Source organism: Geotrypetes seraphini, chromosome 3 (genome assembly GCF_902459505.1).
Source record: "Geotrypetes seraphini chromosome 3, aGeoSer1.1, whole genome shotgun sequence".
In the NCBI taxonomy this organism is placed as follows: Eukaryota; Metazoa; Chordata; class Amphibia; order Gymnophiona; family Dermophiidae; genus Geotrypetes; species Geotrypetes seraphini.
Genome location: NC_047086.1, coordinates 399,835,225 through 399,853,977, shown reverse-complemented (window position 1 = coordinate 399,853,977; position 18,753 = coordinate 399,835,225). Strand labels below are relative to the sequence as shown.

The window sequence follows — 18,753 nt, the reverse complement described above, 5'->3', positions numbered from 1 at the left end:
CGTCACCCACCCAACGAAAGATTCGAACCGCACGTTGTCTCTGGCCGTTAGCAGCGCACGCGCCTCTCCCCTTTGTAACCTTCCGCCTCATTCTTTTCGCTCAAAAGTGAAGAATCTGCCCTAAAATGGGCCTGGAACTGGGTGTACGGGGGACGCTCTTCTCGTTCTCTTGCCCAGCAGTACACAGAAATTGTGACCAAGTTTGAGGTAATCGTTTTCAGTTACTTATTTATTGTTTGCGTTGAAGTGGCGCAGTGATATAACGGGGTTTTTTTTTTCTCTCTCTCTCTCTGGTTTGAGTGGATTTTTCGAGAAGGTTCTACACTTCGAGGTCGCTCGGCGGTAGTCAATTAATCATCCTACGTCAGTTTAATGTAATTGCATTCAAATCAAATCAGGTAAATTTGGTTACGGTTTTTTGGTTAATGGGTGTTATAAGCGGGCAAAAATATGATTGCACCTGCTTTTCTATGTAACTAAAAAGCGAGGGTTGGGTAAAAGAGGGAAAAATGTTTGTACATATTTCAAGGGACTTAAGATTAGGAAATGTGTTTCTATGGGTTATTACATTACATTAGGGATTTCTATTCCGCCATTACCTTGCGGTTCAAGGCGGATTACAAAAGGTTAGTTAAAAAAAAACAGAGTTACAATGATTAGCTAGAGAGGTAAGTTGTAGATCTTATAAACATTTAGCAGGTTGTTGAGGGTGAGGTGGTTTGTAAAAGAGTTAATAGGTGGTCATAGTGGGAGTTCTTTTGTTATTATTAGTGCAGTAGTGGGTAGATCAAGTGTCAGTTTTAGAGTTACTAAGCGGTCGTGATGTTATTGTTGCTTCAGGAATTTCTTGAAAAGTGTGGTTTTTATTTCTTTTCTGAACGTCCTATAGTCTGGGGTGGTCATCAAGAGGTTGGAGATCTGGTTGTCCAGCCTTGCGGCTTGGGTGGCTAGGAGGCCGTCGTGTAGTTTTGTTCTTTTTACTTCCTTGATTGGGGGGGGTATGAATGGGGCGTGCGTTTTTCTTTGTCTTGTAGTGGGTGCTTGTATGAGGCGATTGTTCAAGTATGATGGACTGTCTCCGTGTAGTGTTTTGAATAGTATGCAGTAGAATTTGAATTGGATTCTTTCTTGGATTGGAAGCCAATGTGAGTTGATGAAGGCTTCAGTGATGTGGTCATGTTTTTTCAATGAGTAGATGAGTCTCAAAGCTGTATTTTGGATTGTTTGGAGTTGTCTAATCGTGGTTGCAGGGCAAGGAAGGAAGAGGATGTTGCAGTAGTCCAATATCCCTAGTATTAGGGATTGTACTATAAGTTGGAATTGTGTTCTTTCAAAGAATTTTCGGACTTGTCTCAGATTTCTCATGATTGCGAATGATTTCTGAATTGTTTTATTTATTTGCGGTTATATACGAAAAATGTTTAATATTTTAGGTGTTGGAAACTTTTTGATTGATAAACAGAAACGTAGAAAGCTTAGGGTTACCAGATTTCCTCTTAAAAAAAAAAAAAGAGGTCATCTGGCTCCGCCCATTATGCCCCTCCCCCCACACGGACCTCTGCCTCCTTCCCTAAGCTCAAGGGGCAGCTTCTGGAGGACCTCTGAGCATGTACACACATTGGGCCTGATGCACGGAAATCACAATCCATTAAAAAGAGGACAGGTCTGGATTTTCTCAGACATCTGGTAACTCATGAGCACAGGATAGGAAAATTAGTTCCTGTGGGGATGGGGAAAAATTTGTCCCTAGTGTCATTTTCTACCTCGAGTTCCACAAGATCCAATGCAGGCCAGCCGGACAGGTGCCCTGATGGTTGCCTAGCCCAGTGTTCTTTAACCACTGGTCCACATAAATTTCCTGCCGGTCCACAGAGCCAATCAAACAATCACTCGGTACAAAATTCTTCTCCAGTGGAAATTCTGATTCCACTTGCTCAAATCGAGTCCGTGGTCATGGGATTCTTAATTATTCCCCAACTGATAGAATTATTTTTGTAATTTTATACTTTTATATATCATTTTATAACTTATTTATAACATTAAATAGATTTAAAAGTGTATCACTTATCTTAAATCCTTATCGGTTCCCCTTCCCGACGCGTTTCTAATTCCTTTTTCAAGGTTGGGGGAACTAGAAAGCAACACAAATATACATTATACCTTCTATTCTCTACTTTAAAAGGTAAAGTAGTATTAAATATCAGTCACTCACCAAAAGATAAGAGTAATCCTACTCCAGTTTTCTGCCGCTGGCTATCATGAAAGATGGCTGCGGCGTTTGTTAAATAAGACCCTCCCCTTACGTCATACTCTCACCTAGCAACCATCGAGACACCCAGCGCGTCTCTCCTAACAATCATATTATCACCGGGAGCCCACATATAAATCAAGAATCCACCTGAGCCATCCAATCCGAGGCTTAATTCAAACCGGAAGGGTTCCCTGAGATTTAAAGTGCGCTCTATATTTCCTCCCTCCCACCCAACAGTAATCATGTCTAATATCCTCCATTTAAGATCTTTCAAGCCATGTTTACATAACCTCCAGTGTCTAACTAAAGGGGAAGCTTCACAACTCATATTCACCCTAGACTTATGTTCAGTTAAATGGATCTTCACAGCTCTAGTAGTACGACCTACATATAGTTTTGGGCAAGGGCATTGGATCAGATATATAACATGATCAGAATTACAATTCGTGTTATATCTAGCAGTATATTGAGTGCCTAAAATGGGATGAATCCAATTCTCCCCTGCCATTACAAACGGACACCATTGGCAACTTCCACATGGTTCATGACTCCCCCTGGTTTTAATAGTTCCCTCCCTAGGATATAGTGACCTAAACTTTCCCCTAGGTTTTTCCCCCGACGGTAAGAACATATGGGGTACTCTACCAAGGTAGGGATAGCTAATTGGACAATATGCCAGTGGTTCCGTATCATACGAGCAATTTCTGGAGCTTGGGAGGAGAAATTTTGCACAAATGCTACAGATTCATGATCTTCGGTAGGATTCATTACATTAGGTTTCAACAACAATTCCCTCTGGGCATATTTAGCCCTTTTATATGCCTTCTGGACCACTTCAATCGGATATCCTCGTTCATAAAACCTTTTTTTCATTGTTCTTGCTTGAAGTCTAAACTCATTCAAGGAGTGGCAGATTCTTCTCAATCGAAGGAACTGGCTGATAGGGAGATTGTGTTTTAAACCCTTCGGGTGGAAGCTATGGAATCTCAGAAGACTGTTTCGATCAGTTTCTTTTCGGTAAATCGTTGTAATTAATTTCCCACCTGATTTCATAATTTTTAAATCCAAAAAATTAATTTGGCATTGATGAACAGTCATAGTAAACTGGATATTCCCATCCACCTGATTCAGCCATTCCACAAATTTGTTAAATTCTTCAAAGGATGCTGACCACACACAAAAGATATCGTCCAGAAATCTCTTCCAGATCTTCACATTTTTAAAATATATGCTGTTATAAATCTGTTCTTCTTCCATCTTTGCCATATAAAGGGTCGTTAAGGATGGGGCTAAAGAAGCCCCCATCGCTATACCATGGGTCTGGAGAAAGAATTGTTGTTGAAACCAAAAATAACTTTTTTTTAATATAAGAAAAGCTAGCTCCATCAAGAAGGAGGTCGTAATATTCATTCTTATTTTCTGACGTTCGAAAACATCCTGTAGCAATCCTAGAGCATCAAAGCTGTTATTATTATTATTATTACATCGAGGGTTACAAACAGCCAGGAAGATTCCACCCCTTGGATTTCTGCTAGCATCTCCAGCATGTGGGTCGTATCTTTAACCCGTGACTTCACTTCTAATACTTCTTTTTGAAGAAAAATGTCCAAAAATTTAGATAATGGTTCCAACGGGGAGTCCCTCATAGAAACAATAGGGCGACCTGGGGGGTCTCTTAAATTCTTATGGATTTTCGGGAGGAAATAAATTTTTGGAGTTACATGGTATTTTGGATTTAAGAACATAGCCTCTCTGAGAGTAATCATTTTGTCTTTATATGCCTTCGATATAATTTTAGAGATGGTAAGAGATGGTACTTTTTAATTCTCCCACAGGATCTTCCTGTAACAGTTGGTAATGTCTTGTGTCTCTCAACTGTCGATAAGCTTCACGAGCATACTGATCCTCAGAGAGCACCACAATCGCTCCTCCCTTATCAGCTCTGATCACTATTTGAGATTTTTCTTTCTTCAAATCTAATAAGGCTTGCCATTGTTCATAACGTACATTAAATTCCGGGCGAATATCTGCCCATTGTTGTTCAATTTTTTCCATATCAGCCAAAATTAGGTCTCTAAACGTGATCAAATTTGGATGTAAAGAGGTAAGAGGCATCCAACCTGATTTCCGGGAGATTAAAGATGCTGCTCATAATAGAACAAATTACTAGTTTGGAAGATGAACTGAAGAAGAACATAATAGAATTGAAAGATACTATTAAAAAAGCGTCATTAATAGGAGGAAACTACAGTGATCATAATCAAAAAATGGATGAATATCGTGATACTATAAAACAAAGTAAGATCAAAAAATACAAACGAGACGAACGTGACTACATGCATAACCAGGTGTATCTTTAGTTATTCAAAGGGAACCCCATACAAAGTAGCAAACAGGCCTTTGATGATGATCAAGTATCTACGGATTCAAACTCAAGTAGCGGACAAAGTAGAGGCCGTTCTACTGCAAGAGGCCAACGAGGACAGGGAGGTTTTCAGCAGGCACGGGGGCAGCAAGGAAGGCAGAAATCCCTGCGAGTGGGTTTTCAAACCCAACAAGGACAACCACAGAGCCCGCAGACGAGATCGCAGCAGCGAGCCAATCAGCTGTAATTAACCTTTCGGGAAAAATACTGAATGATCTTCAAGAGGCTTTGCTAAACCTCGGTCTGGGCTTTGTACCGAATAAGAAGTATGATGCCTTTGAAACTAGACTGTCAATATACAGTCTTCTACGGAAACTCCATTTGAAAATGTTTTTTGTAGATCATAAACCTCGAGAAGATGGCATTTTAATCTCCCGGAAATCAGGTTTACGTTCTCCTTACCCATAGGTCTTGATCCAATCAGAGACTAATGTTCCACCTTCCTCATGGGAGTCTATTATTGGAACTATAAAACCTGTGTTTCTGTCGGAGGTGGTGGTAGTGTTATCTGCACCTCCTTCTGAAGTATTGCTGTTGGATGTATGGAAAACAGATCTAGGACTATAAGACTTCATTAGAGTTCCAGTGTCTCAGCTGTGTGAATTTTTAGTTGGTCACCTGTTTGGAGAAGACTGATAATAAGGTTGTGCAGATGGAAGAAAGACTATCTAAGATTGAATCCCAATTGGAGACATAAAAGCTACTGTTTGTTACATCACCTATTAAAGTCAGTCTCTCGCTTCCTAGACAATTAGAATGCCTTTAAAATAGTGCCAGAAGTAGGAATTTAAGGAATGTTGAATTTTCATGTTTGTTCACGTTCATCAGCTGAAATACCAGGAGGTTTTAGCAATTTGAGAAGTGGATGAGATTGTTTTTTCATCTTGTTATTATTTATCGAATTTTACAAAGCAATGGTGGAGATATCTACTGCAGGCCGGTGAGGTAAATGCTCCAATGCTGATAGAATTGCTATGAGCATCGAAGCATTTACCGGTACTTTGCCAAAGGCTTTGTAAAAGGATCCCTAAGTTAGTTAAACTGATAGGGGGCCTGAAGTGGATATGTTGTCAGCTGATATTTCCTTCATTTTAACTAAATTTATTGAGACTTCCTAAGGCAACATCTCTGAGAGAGCTGCCCTTTTGGTGACTTTTCTCTCTGAAAAAAAATAAAGCTATTTTGTTGAGAATATATTAAAAAAATAATTATTGATTTTTATCTACCCTGTATTAAATTGATAAAGTTGGTTGCTCCTTTTTCATGCAATTTATGCTGAGCTTTCTTATTATGTTTAAACTGTTTTATTATTTTCAAATAATACAGTATAACACCATCAAATTATATACAAGAATCCAACTCCCCAATCAGTCCACATATGTGACATTATTTATTTATATACCACTTATATCCTAAGTGGTTTACTTACATTCAGGTACTTTATCATATTTCCTTATCTGTCTCGGTGAGTTCAAACTCTATCTAGTGTACCTGGGGCAATGAGGGGATTAAGTGACTAGCCCAGGGTCACAAGGAGCAGCGAGGGATTAGATCCTAATCTCCTTCTTTTCCAAAGTCCCTCTTTCCAGACAAGCAAGAAAATATTGTCACTATTGTATTTTTTTAATAGTCAGAAAGTATGGGCTCTTATGACCTCCTGACCATATGGGGAGAAAAATAATTAATTTCCCTCTCCCCTCTTACAATTGAAAGGTGTTATTGCTCAACAGGATACTTTTAATTGAACTATACAGTATTAGTTACAATTTATTCAAAATTGAACTTCTTACTTGAGATAGGATTTGTATGTACAGTCCTATATAAGCAAGAATCTCATCTTGTATTTGGGAGTTGTATGTGCCTCCCTCTCTTGCTTGTTGTTTATATTCAAATAGCACAGATGTATCTTGTAAAACTTTTTTTTTCTGTGTGTTTGCGTTTCAGGTATCAAAATGGATAATCCAACAGAAGGGAATGAATCTCTGCCAACACCAAACTCAATGGAGATCCCATTATCACATAATACGGAGGAGACAGTTACCTCTTCTTTAGCACAAGCAGAGACTGAGACTGGTATCACTCCAATAGCACCCAGTGCGCTTGTTTCTTCCCGCCGTCCCTCCATAGCTTCTATTGGGACAGCTAGAGTCGTTTTGCCACCTTTGACCACTTCAAGGGCACAATCTGTGTCTGAGGGTGGTTCAATTGAACGCAGACTTTCCAAGTTTCAGCGTAGAGTTAGTGGAGTTTCAGGCATGCAAGAAGCATTAAAAGAAAAACAGGTTATTTTTTAATTATAAAACTGTTTTATAGCTGTACAATTTATTTAAAATGTATTTCAACTTTTCCGAATGCTCTCTTGTTCTTTTATTCTTTGAAAGTTTGAAGAATCAGTCCTTCTCTACTCTCTCTATGCCCTTCATGATCTTGTAAGTTTCTATCATATCCCCTCTAAGTCTCCTCTTCTCCAGAGACCCAGTTTCTCCTATCTCTCAGCGTATGAAAGGTTTTCCATCCCTTTTATCAGACGCGTCGCTCTCCTCTGAACCCTTTCGAGTAACGCCATATCCTTCTTAAGGTACGGCGACCAATATTGGACGCAGTACTCCAGATGCGGACGCACCATCGCCCGTTACAACGGCAGGTATAACTTCTTTCATTCTGGTTGTAATACCCTTCTTGATTATGCTTAGCATTCTATTTGCCTTATTATCGGCCGCTGCGCACTGTGCCATCGGCTTCATTGTCATGTCCACCATTACCCCCAAGTCCCTTTCTTGGGTACTCTCATTCAATAACATCCCTCCCATCGTGTAGTTGTATCTCGGGTTTCTGCTTCCCACATGTAATACTTTACATTTTTCAACGTTGAACTTCATCTGCCATCTCGTCGCCCATTCCCCTAGTTTGTTCAAGTCCCTCTGCAATTCTTCGCAGTCCTCCTTAGTCCGAGCTCCACTAAATAGTTTGGTCTCGTACGCGAATTTTATTATCTCATACTTCGTCCCTGTTTATAGATCATTTATGAATAAATTAAGTAGCAGTGGCCCGAGCACCGAGCCCTGCGGAACACCACTCGTGACTCTCCTCCAGTCCGAGTAGTGGCCCTTCACCCCTATCCTCTGTTTCCTACCTGCCAACCAGTTTCTGATCCATCTATGTACGTCTCCGTCCACTCCATGGTTCTTCAGTTTCACCTTTGAACATTTGACAGGGGAGTACAAACCATTGACATTTAAGGAACCGTTGCATATGATAGCCATACCCAAGTGACCTGAAAACATGATACTGTACAGTGTTCTCCCCAGCGCCTTTCAGCCGGGCGCCCCGCCCGGCTAGATTAGGTGAGCGCCTGGCTGTCATCTTGGCTGCAAATTCGCCTCCGCCTGACTTTTTTTTTTTTTTTTAAAGCGCCAAAAAAAGGGTTTTCAGCTTTACTTTTTTAAACAATTTTCCTACTGCTGGTCGATTTTTACAGTTGCAGTTGGAGGCAGGGGCTGCAGGCTCATTATGACCCAGTGCACAAACAGGAAGAACCCCGACTTCGTGTTTACTTTTGTTCTGCAGCTTATCGACCAAGACGCTCCTGCACAAAGCGAAACCAATCGGAAAGAGGAGAGGCGGAAGCTTGCAGCTGCGTGCTTCAGTAACTGCTGCTGGCTAACGGAGGGAGAAGGTACCGAAGAGAAATGAAGTAGGTCCGAGAAATAGATTTGCTACAGGCTAAGGTGGGAGATAGGGCAGGGAGGAAAGCTTACAATTTGGTGTTCTTGCTTGCTTCGGGTCTTCCTCGCTGCTGGGTCCTGCCTACTTTCTGTTTCCATGAAGGCAGGACCCAGCAGCGAGGAAGGCCCGAAGCAAGGAAGAGCTCCAAGTTGTAAGCTTACCTCCGTCGCTGACCTATCTCCTGCCTTAGCCTGTAGCGAATCTGCTGACCGAGGCGGGGGGGGGGGGGGGAGAAGAGATGAGGGGAGAGAAATGCTGTTACTGCTGCCAGTGGCGTACCTAGGGTATGTGGCACCCGGGGCCCATCATTTTTTGACACCCCCCCATGTAAAAAAATATTTTTTGTAATGACCATGAAACGGAATAAATGGTCAGAATAGAAACAGGCAGTGAAAATTTTCTTATATTCCAAACATAACATAACATAAATTATGTCTGAATTGTCATGACATCAGAAGTACATATGGAGTAGTTGCAGGTGATGCTTGGGACAGTTCTGATTGTGTTAGTTCGGTTTTATGTGTTTTTTGAATAGAAGGGTTTTTATTTCTTTTTGAAGGTTTTGCAGTCTGTGGTCGATGTCAATTGGTTGTAGAGTTGGGGGTCGAGTGTTGCAGCTCAAATGGCTAGGAGGTTGTCGAACAGTTTTTTTCTTTTGACGTTTTTGGTTGGAGGGTGTGTGAATGGTGCGTGAGTTCTCCTATGTCTGTTTGAAGTGGATTGAATTATTTAGCTGAAAAAATTAGTTACCCCCTCATCCCACACACATTAATTCTCTTCCATTTTTGTTCCCATTATAAAAAACACTGATAAGTTCCCAGAAAAAAAATACATTAAAATAAGAAGTGAAAACAAAGGCCCCTACAGATGAGAACATAACATAAGAATAGCCTAACTGGGTCAGACCAATGGTCCATCATGTCCAGTAGCCCATTCTCATGGTAGCCAATCCAGGACACTAATACCTGGTCAAAACCCAAAGAGTAGCAACATTCCATGCTACCGATCCAGGGCAAGCAGACACTTCCCCCATGTCTTAATAACAGATTATGGACTTTTCCTCCAGGAATTTGTCCAAATCTTTCTTAAAACCAGCTACACTATCTGCTTTTACCATAACTTCTGGCCACTTCATTTTTAAGTTTAGATCTTTCCTTTCAAACAGAGACCTTGCTAGATGTCAAATACAGCACAAGGTAACTTCACATGGACTTAGCTGTGCAGGAAATGTGAATCTCCTCATACACCCACCATATAGTGCAAAAATGTGCAAAGGTCTGTTTTTTTCTTTCGATCATTACATAGCCTAATGCCACACAAGCAGCGCTATTACAAACATATTCTGTAGGTCAATGCTAAGGATAAAAAAGTTTCCTTCCTTGGACCAGAAGGAGATACTGATAAACCACTGGAAGAGATCCCAAAACAACATCCAAAGACCCACTCAGTGTGTGAACCAGTTGAGTGGAGTGGACTAACTGGGGGGTGGAAATGGGCCCGGAGTTTGATCAGCAGAATTTCCCAGACCACCTCTTCCTCTCAACACATTGACACGCTGCCACCACCACCACTAGGAACACCTCACTGGGTAGGCCAGCTATGCTATAAACTTTATAAAACACGTTATTATATTTTCTTATAAAGCACATATTTTAACTGAACTCTCTGACATCCTCAGCCTTTCCATTCACAAAAATAGAAGGACGAAAAGTTCCCATTTCCTGCTGTCTCATGTCCCCGGCCTATACAATATTTTTTTTCTGCAGACCCTTCAAAAGTCTGACCAAATCCTCGTTTCACTTGCATTATAAAGTACTGAGGATGCAATCTCTACCCAATCCCAGGTCCTAAAGTCTAAGACAGTAGCGCAAACTAATGCTGCCAGATTCAGGAAAAAAAATTTTGATTCGATTCAGCCTATTGAATTGGTTTTTCAATTCGATTTTCCTGCCCAGTTGGGTGATTTTTTTCAAAACTCCTGGTGGGTTTTATAGCTTTTTCACGCCCTTTGGCTTCTCCTAACCACACTGGCGCTATCGTGTAAATAAAATAAAGAAACAAAAAGGACTTTTCCTCTCTCTGTTAAATCCTAGCTCACGTTTGCAGTCCAACACCAGCTCTGGCAGGATACACATTTCAAATCTGACATATTATAATCACAAAACAGAAAATAAAATTAATTTTTCTACCTTTTGTTGTCTGGTTATATTTCAAATCTTGTTGGTCCAAGGCTCTGGTTTTCTTCTGATAACTTGCTTGCCAGGGTCTCCTTCTTTCTTCTTTCTGCATGCTAACCATCCATCTGCCAACTCTGTCCTTCCTTTCCATTTCCCTTCCCTCCCCAGGAAGTCTGGTATCTTTCCTTTTTTTCATCTCCCTCCACAGATCCACCTTTTCTTAACTACCCTTTCATCCGGCATCTCTCCTTCCTTCCCCACCACCCCAGAGTCCACCATCTCTCCCTTTCTTTTCCTAATTACCCTCCTATCCAGTATCTCTATCACTCCTCCACACCATCCCTTGTGTCCAATTTCCCTCCCTTTCTGTTCCTTCCCTCCCTAAATCCCATGGTCCATCATCTCTCTCCCTCTCCTCTATTTTCAGACCCATTATTTCTTCCTCCCCCCCAAAGTTTGGCATATGCACATCTCTTTGAACATCCCCTTCCCTCCGTGTACTTCTAAACCAGGGTCCCCCCCAAAGGCCTGTCCCCCCTTAAAGGCCTGCACCCCCCTTGAAGGCCTGTCCCACCCCCTTGTAGGCCTGTCCCCCCCCCCCTTGAAGGCCTGCCTGCCTGTCTCCCCCTTATAGGCCTGTCCCCCCCTTGAAGGCCTGCCTGCCTGTCCCCCCCTTGAAGGCCTGTCCCCCCCTTGAAGGCCTGCACCCTCCCAAAGGCCTGCACCCCCCCCCGAAGGCCTGCACCCCCCTGAAGGCCTGTTCCACCCCCCTGAAGGCCTGTTCCACCCCCTTGAAGGCCTGTTCCACCCCCTTGACGGCCTGTTCCACCCCCTTGAAGGCCTGTTCCACCCCCTTGTAGGCCTGACCCCCCCTTGAAGGCCTGTTCCACCCCCTTGTAGGCCTGCACCCCCTTGAAGGTCTGCACCCCCCCGAAGGCCTGCACCCCCCTGAAGACCTGCACCCCCCGAAGGCCTGTCCGCCCCTTGAAAGCCTGTCCCACCCCCTTGTAGGCCTGTCCCACCCCCTTGTAGACCTGTCCCCCCTTGAAGGCTGCCTGCCCCCCCTTGAAGGCCTGCCTGCCCCCCCCCCCTTGAAGGCCTGTCCCTCCCCCTTGAAGGTCTGCACACCCCCCCGAAGGTCTGTCCCCCCCCCCTTGAAGGCCTGCCTCCCCTCTTGAAGGCCTGCCTGTCCCCCCCCTTGAAGGCCTGCCTGCCTGCCTGTCACCCCCCTCCCCCTTGAAAGCCTGCCTGCCTGCCCGCCCGCCCCACCTCGAAGGACCCGCTCGCCCCCCTGGCCTCCCCACACCACCTATGAAGCAGCACTACCTATGCTCCCGGCCTTGCCGTTCAGTCCCCCCCACCACCCCCAAAGGACCGTTCGCCCCACTGACCTTCCTGCACCACCTATGAAGCAGCCGCAGCAGGATCGCGACACGATTCCTGCGCTGCTTAGGCGCTGCTTCCTGCGCCGCAGTCCCACCCCTCCTCTGACGTCAGAGGAGGGGCGAGACCGCGGCGCAGGAAGCAGCGCCCAAGCAGTTCAGGGATCGCTGACGCTGCGGGCTGCTTCACAGGTGGTGCAGGAAGGTCAGTGGGGCGAGCGGTCCTTCGGGGGTGGGGAGGGACTGAACGGCAAGGCCGGGAGCACCCCCTCAGGACTGGCACCCGGGGCGGACTGCCCCTCCCGCCCCCCCCCTTGGTACGCCACTGACTGCTGCACCCAATTAGGGGAGAGAGAAATGCTGCTGCTGCACCCAATTGGGGGGGGGGAGAGGAAGACCAGGGAAAGGAGAGGAGAGGAAAGAGATGCCAAGACCATAGGAGGGAGGGAAAAGAAAGGAGATACCAGACTATTGGGGGGGGGGGGAAAGGAGACAGATGCCAGACCAGGGGAAAGGAAGGAAGGAGGGAGAGAAAGGAAGGAGTGGAAATTACAAGATAATGGAGGGGGTAGGGGAGAGGAGTGAAATGCCAGGGCATGGGGGAGGGGAGGGAAGGGAAACTAAGGAGACAAATGCCAGACCAGAGGGAAAGAAAATAAAGGTGCCAGAGCAAGGAAGCAGAGGGAGACATAGGAGAGGAGAGAGATTCCAGGGCATGAGGGGAGGGATGGGAAGAGAAATGCTGCTGCAACATCCAATTGGGGAGGGGGGAGAGGAAGAGAAGTGCTGCTGCTGCTGCTGCACACAATTGGGGAGAGAGAGGGGAGAAGGTAGACCAGGGAAGGGAGAGGAGAGGAAAGAGATGCCAAGACCATAGGAGGGAGGGAAAGGAAAGGAGCTACCAGACCATGGAGGGGGGAGAGATGTCAGGGCATATGGGGGGAGGGGGAGGAGACAGATGCCAGACCAGGTGAAAGGAAGGAGAGAAAGGAAGGAGAAGAGATGCCAGATAATGGAGTGGAAGGGGGAGATGGAAGGAGAGGAGAGAGATGCCAGGGCATGGGGGGAGAGAAGGGGATAGAGGTGCCAGAGCATAGGGGAAGTGGTGGAGACAAAAAAAATGGAGAGGGGGTGAAGCTGAAATGGAGAGAAAGGGCACAGGAGTACAAAGGCACAAAGTACAAAGGTCACAGAGTACAAAGGAGAGAAAGGGCAAAGGATATACAGTTTATAGAAAGAGGGAAGATGCCATATGGAACAGAGAGAGGGCGAACACTGGATGGAAAGGGCAGAGAGGGTGGACAGTGGATGCAAGGGGGAGAGAGAGAGAGGGCAGAGGCTGGGTGGAAGGGGCAAAGAGAGAGGACAGATGTTCCATGGAAGGGAGCAAGGACAACCGCTGAATAGAAAGAAGAGAGTGAAGAGAAGATGATTAAAGCAGAAACGACAAAAGGTGGAAAAAAAATTTGTTGTTGCTTTATGTAGAATCAAGTAGTATTGTAACTGTATTGATTAAAGTTTATCAATAGAAAATGGAAATAAGGCAGTTTTTTGGGGACTAAACCCCTTTCCTCAGGTCAGGACAGGATACCATTACAGCAGTATACTGTACTGTCTTGAAGAAAGATTTGGCCTCTGAAAGCTAATTACTACTAATTGAAAAATGGATTAGTCCAATAAAATGGTATTTTCTTATTTCTCTCTTCCCTGTTTTATTTATATTTGTTAATTTGTAAAGTGGTGATTGTTATGTAGCAGTTTTTTCAAATTTACATCTACTGTCTTTATATTTTGCACAGTATTAGGGTACGTGTCACTGTTTCTGTGGTGCTGCATTGTACGCAGAGTCTGGTTTATTGGCGTTTCAGTTTAACTTTTGTCTACATATTTCTATTTTTAGTTTGTGATTATTCCATATTAGGCGAGGGTGTATCTCTGTTCTGTGTGTATGAAAAGGACATGGCTTTCTGTTAGCAATGACTGTACAGGATCAATTGACTGTGCAGGATCTGGCTTGTTTAGTTTTACAATGCATGTGTTGGTGTTCTAGTGCTCACTGCAGTGTTTAAGATGCTGCCTTTTCCTAGGTGCACCCTTGTTGTGTAACTCATGGATTAATACTAAAAATAACTTTTTTTTATATAGAGGAGGGGGTTATTAAAAATGATCAGCACTGGCTGTCATATATACTAGGTACGCCACTGGATTTAATGATCCTATGCTAACTTTACTGTTGATGTAGGTGTTGTCCCCCCCACACACTATAATGAATTAAATTAAAGCTGTATTAACATCAAACAGCTTTCAAATGACATTATAAGCAAATAAAAATAAAATATTTTTAATACATTGCTAATTATTACCTGCATTTTTACCTAAACTGTTTTGCCTAGCTCTCACTTTGATTTTTATCTGCTACTTTTTTATTTTGCTGTAGTGCGATCACACAGGTCTCCTTCAAATTATGTGGAAGAGGTTTGGAAGTGGGGATCGCATCTATTTCATATTCTCAGTGAGACCTAAGGAAGGAATATAGTGATCAAAATATTATTAGAGGTGCTGTAGAGATGTTTCTTGTATGACTGGATGAGCTATATTTATCTTTTTTTTAGTTGTTTAAATTCATGCAGAAATAAATGGCTAGATTGAACCTAATGATTTCATTAATGCATTTCCCTTTTTTAAATCTGTATACCAGCGGTCTCAAACACGCGGCTGCGGGCCACATGCGGCCCCCCAGGGACTATTTTGCGGCCCGCAATCTGTCCTTGCCTAAAGCAGGGGTCCCCAATCTGCTTCCCTTCCCCACTGCCATCCCCCAAGCCACTGCAATCGGGGAACAGGTCAGCGCCCGAGGTCTTAGCTCTCCCTACATATCTTCCCCAGCTCGGAGCTGACCAATTCTCGCCACCCAACGTTCAATTCTAATGTTGGGGAAGAAGTTCTGGGCCAGCCAATTGCTGCCTGGCTGGCCTGGAAGTTCCTCCCCGATGTTAGAATTGACGTTGGGTGGCGTGAATTGGTTGGCTCGCGCTGGGGAAGATATGCAGGGAGAGTTAAGACCTCGGCACTGGCCTGTTCCCCGATTGTGGCGGCGGCGGCCTGTTCCCCGATTGTGGTGGCGGCGGCCTGTTCCCCGATTGTGATGGCGGCAGCTTGTTCCCTGATTGCGGTGGTGGCGGCCTGTTCCCCGATTGTGGCAGCGGCGGCCTGTTCCCCGATTGTGGCGGCGGCGGAGAGAAAAACAGTCAAAGGACAAGAAGACCCTGGAAACATAGTTAAATGGACAGAAAAATAAAGTCGATGCACAAAAGGGAGAAAGAAAGTCCAACGTAGTCTGTAGTAAACAACAGCAACCAGAAAACAACGAACAGACTGCAGATAATGTACAAGATGCAGGCGTTGTTTATTAGTAAATGCAGTAACATATACAACCTTATAGCCAAACAAGGGACCCGACACGGTCCGTGTTTCGGATAACACGCCTTCCTCAGGGGTCCATGGTGGTTAAGGTATAAAGCAAACTGCATAAAAGATAACAAACACACGCCAATCACGATCAAATGGCATTGTGTAAGACTTGCTTGACCCCATTTGATCGTGATTGGCGTGTGTTTGCTTTATACCTTAACCATCATGGACCCGTGAGGAAGGCGTGTTATCCGAAACACGGACCGTGTCGGGTACCTTGGTTGGCTATAAGGTTGTATATGTTACTGCATTTACTAATAAACAACGCCTGCATCTTTGTACATTATCTGCAGTCTGTTCGTTGTTTTCAGAAAAATAAAGTCACCAGACAACAAAGGTAGGGAAAATGATTTTATTTTCAATATAGTGATTGAAATGTGTCAGTTTTGAGAAAGGAAAGATATTAAACTTTAAATGTGAGGGCTGCAGAAAAAATAAGGTACTTGGAGGACCTTAAATAGTTAATGACAATTTTGCATAAGGTAAAACTCTTTATAGTTTATAAATCTTTCCTTTAACTGTTAAAGGAAAGATTTATAAACTATAAAGAGTTTTACCTCATGCAAAGTTGTAATTTCTTTAATAAGACATTAACTATTTTTTCTGTGGCCTTCCAAGTACCTACAAATCCAAAATGTGGCCCCACTAAGGGTTTGAGTTTGAGACCACTGCTCTATACCATTTGAAAGAGGGCAAATATCTAATTATTCACTTCTAGAATTGGATACTTCTTAAATTTAGTAAAAATATTCTGGCACAAGTGTCAAACCTTAAAAAAAGGAAGCAATAGTGAACATTGGAAAATAATAATTAATAAAAATAGTACACATTTAGGGCTCCTTTTACAAAGGTGCGCTAGTGTTTTTAGCGCACACACCGGATTAGCGTATGCTATCTGAAAAACTACCGCCTGCTTAAGAGGCGGTAGCGGCTACATGCGCGGCAATTTAGCACACGCTATTCCGTGCATTAAGGTGCTAACGCATCTTTGTAAAAGGAGCCCTTAATTTTCCCCACCATCAAATTTCCCTGTCTCGCCCACCCCACCCAGCTACTTTTTCATGCCACCCGGCTGGAAAAAATTTCTGGGGAGAACACTGCTGTATAGAAAAACCATAACAGAAACTCGGGGGGGGGGGCCTCCGAGCTGGACCCTCCCCCAGGTTAGCATGATAGGCTGGAGCTGCAAACAAGCACAGAGCACTTCAAATAACACAGTCCACAGACTTCCCCTCCCTCCCAACCCCCTATCCCAATCCCCCCAAGGTACAAAAACTACAATACCCAGTCCCCCAGTCCAGCCCCCCCAATCTCATACACACCAACATCCACACCACTCATCCCAAGAAACATGTACACCCCTCCCCCAATAGAACAAAGCAGTGATGTACAACAGGATGGAGCTCTAGATAAGAAACACAAGTCAAAAAACTCAGTACATAAGAAAAATAAGAATAAGAAGGCCCCAGCACAGTTGAACACTGCCATTATATCAGTATAAGGCATGCTGTAAGCAAAGAAATACTGGTACCCAGCAAGGCAAGAGCGGTTTCAGTCAGCATCCCTCCCTAGGGCACAGGGAAACCCCAAGGGGATAGATCCTCTCTCTTAGTCCAGCAGGCAAATCAGATAGGCCAAATGCCCGAGGAACTCCCAGTCCTCCTCCAGTATATTGGAACAGTAACCAAAAAGAAAAATATCAGGAGTAGGCAAAAAGTCCCAAAGATATTCATATGCAGGCCACAAAGTCAGATTACCCTCTGGATAGATAGGCCCCTGGCGCTCCCCCTCAGGCTGAAGGAGGCAGATTATCCAGGAAACACCGCAGCTCTTTGGACTTTGTGACAGTGAAGGTCTGGTTGCTATTGGTGACTTGAACTTTAGCGGGATACTGCAAATTGAATTTAAACCTTTGGTGAACAACTGCAAACACAACGGTGTAATTGCTCGACGCTGCTCCACCACCCTTTGCGAGAAATCCTGAAAAAGCAGAATCCGCGCCCCAGAATAGTCCAGAGAGCGCACCTTTATATACTAGACCAAAAGCTGGGCTTTGACGGCATAAATATGAAATCTAGTCAATACAGGCCGAGGTCGGGCTCTCTCTTCTTGATCACTGTGGGGTCTCATTTGGTGCACGTGCTCTACTACAACCAGCCCTGCCGAGCTGGGCAGGCCCAAAGTTTGGGGAAGCCAGGTTTCCACAAAATGAGGTAAGGCCTCATCTTTCACGCATTCAGGAAAGCCAATGATACAAAGATTCTTGTGGCGACCTCTGCTTTCGTGGTCTTCCACTCGATCTAAGAGTATTCACATTTTCTCTTTCACCGCTGTTAATCGGCCCTCCGATGTTACCGCAAGGTCCTCCTGCGCGGACACCCGTTCTTCAAGGTGCTGGATCTGCGACGCTTTCCCTTCTAAGGCATTCTTAACATCTTCTAGCGATGTGAAAGTTTTGCCAACTTGTCTTCAAGGAGCTGGGACATGTGTCTCGAGACTTGCATGATCTCCGAGTCTCCTGCCGGGACCTCCGCCATCTGCGTCGCTGCCATCTTAGCCTACACGAGGGGAGCCTTGTTTTTCCCTAAGCATGTTTTCTTGATCGGCATAACCCCTCATATGAATCGTGCAGACAAGCAAGAGTCACCAAAAAGGATCTAGGTGCCCTGAGCAATCCGTTGGTGGCGAATAGAATAGTATAGCCAGAGCTCCAGTGATGCAAAATAAGGGGAAAAGAGCATCCAGTGCAGAGCACAGCACACAGGCGTCCACTCGGGTACCAGCCATCACGTGACCCCCCCCCTGCTCCAAGGTTCTTAAACAATTGTAGGACTTGAAAGAAGAAATATGTCAGTTTTTAATAACTAAAAATCAAGACACAAGGTTGTTTTCTGATCCAGTATGGTTACAAGATTTATCCTTCATGGTTGATATAACACAGGCATGTTCAACTTCGAACACGTCGTGATCTTCGTTTTCTGGCCAAAAGTGCCGGTGATTTATCACCATGAAAATTAAGGGCTCCTTTTACTAAGCTGTGCTAGCGTTTTTAGCACGCGCTAACCCCACGCTACACAAAAAATACTAACGCAAGCTCTATGGAGGTGTTAGCATGTAGCGTGCGTTAAAACCGCTAGTGCAGCTTAGTAAAAGGAGCCCCAAGTTTCAAATTAGTTTCAGATTAAATTTTAACCCATTAAAGTTGGAGGATTTCCCCCCCCCCCCATTTTTAATGAATCTTCTGTCATTTACTTGGATGTGACCAGCTGTTAAGCAAAAACAAAACAGAGAGACGAAGATCAAGTAAGAACTGCGAGGGGA

General features: G+C 44.2%; 1 protein-coding gene across 1 annotated transcript in view; it reads left to right on the top strand.

Moving 5' to 3' along the window:
- Nucleotides 1-509: 509 nt before the first annotated feature.
- Nucleotides 510-18,753, top strand: part of DNAH8 (dynein axonemal heavy chain 8) — a 1,666,792-nt gene continuing 1,648,548 nt past the window's right edge. The window contains 2 exon segments of the mRNA XM_033937418.1: nucleotides 510-626; nucleotides 6,621-6,958. Coding sequence (XP_033793309.1) covers nucleotides 557-626; nucleotides 6,621-6,958 — 408 coding nt within the window. The 5' untranslated portion in view covers nucleotides 510-556.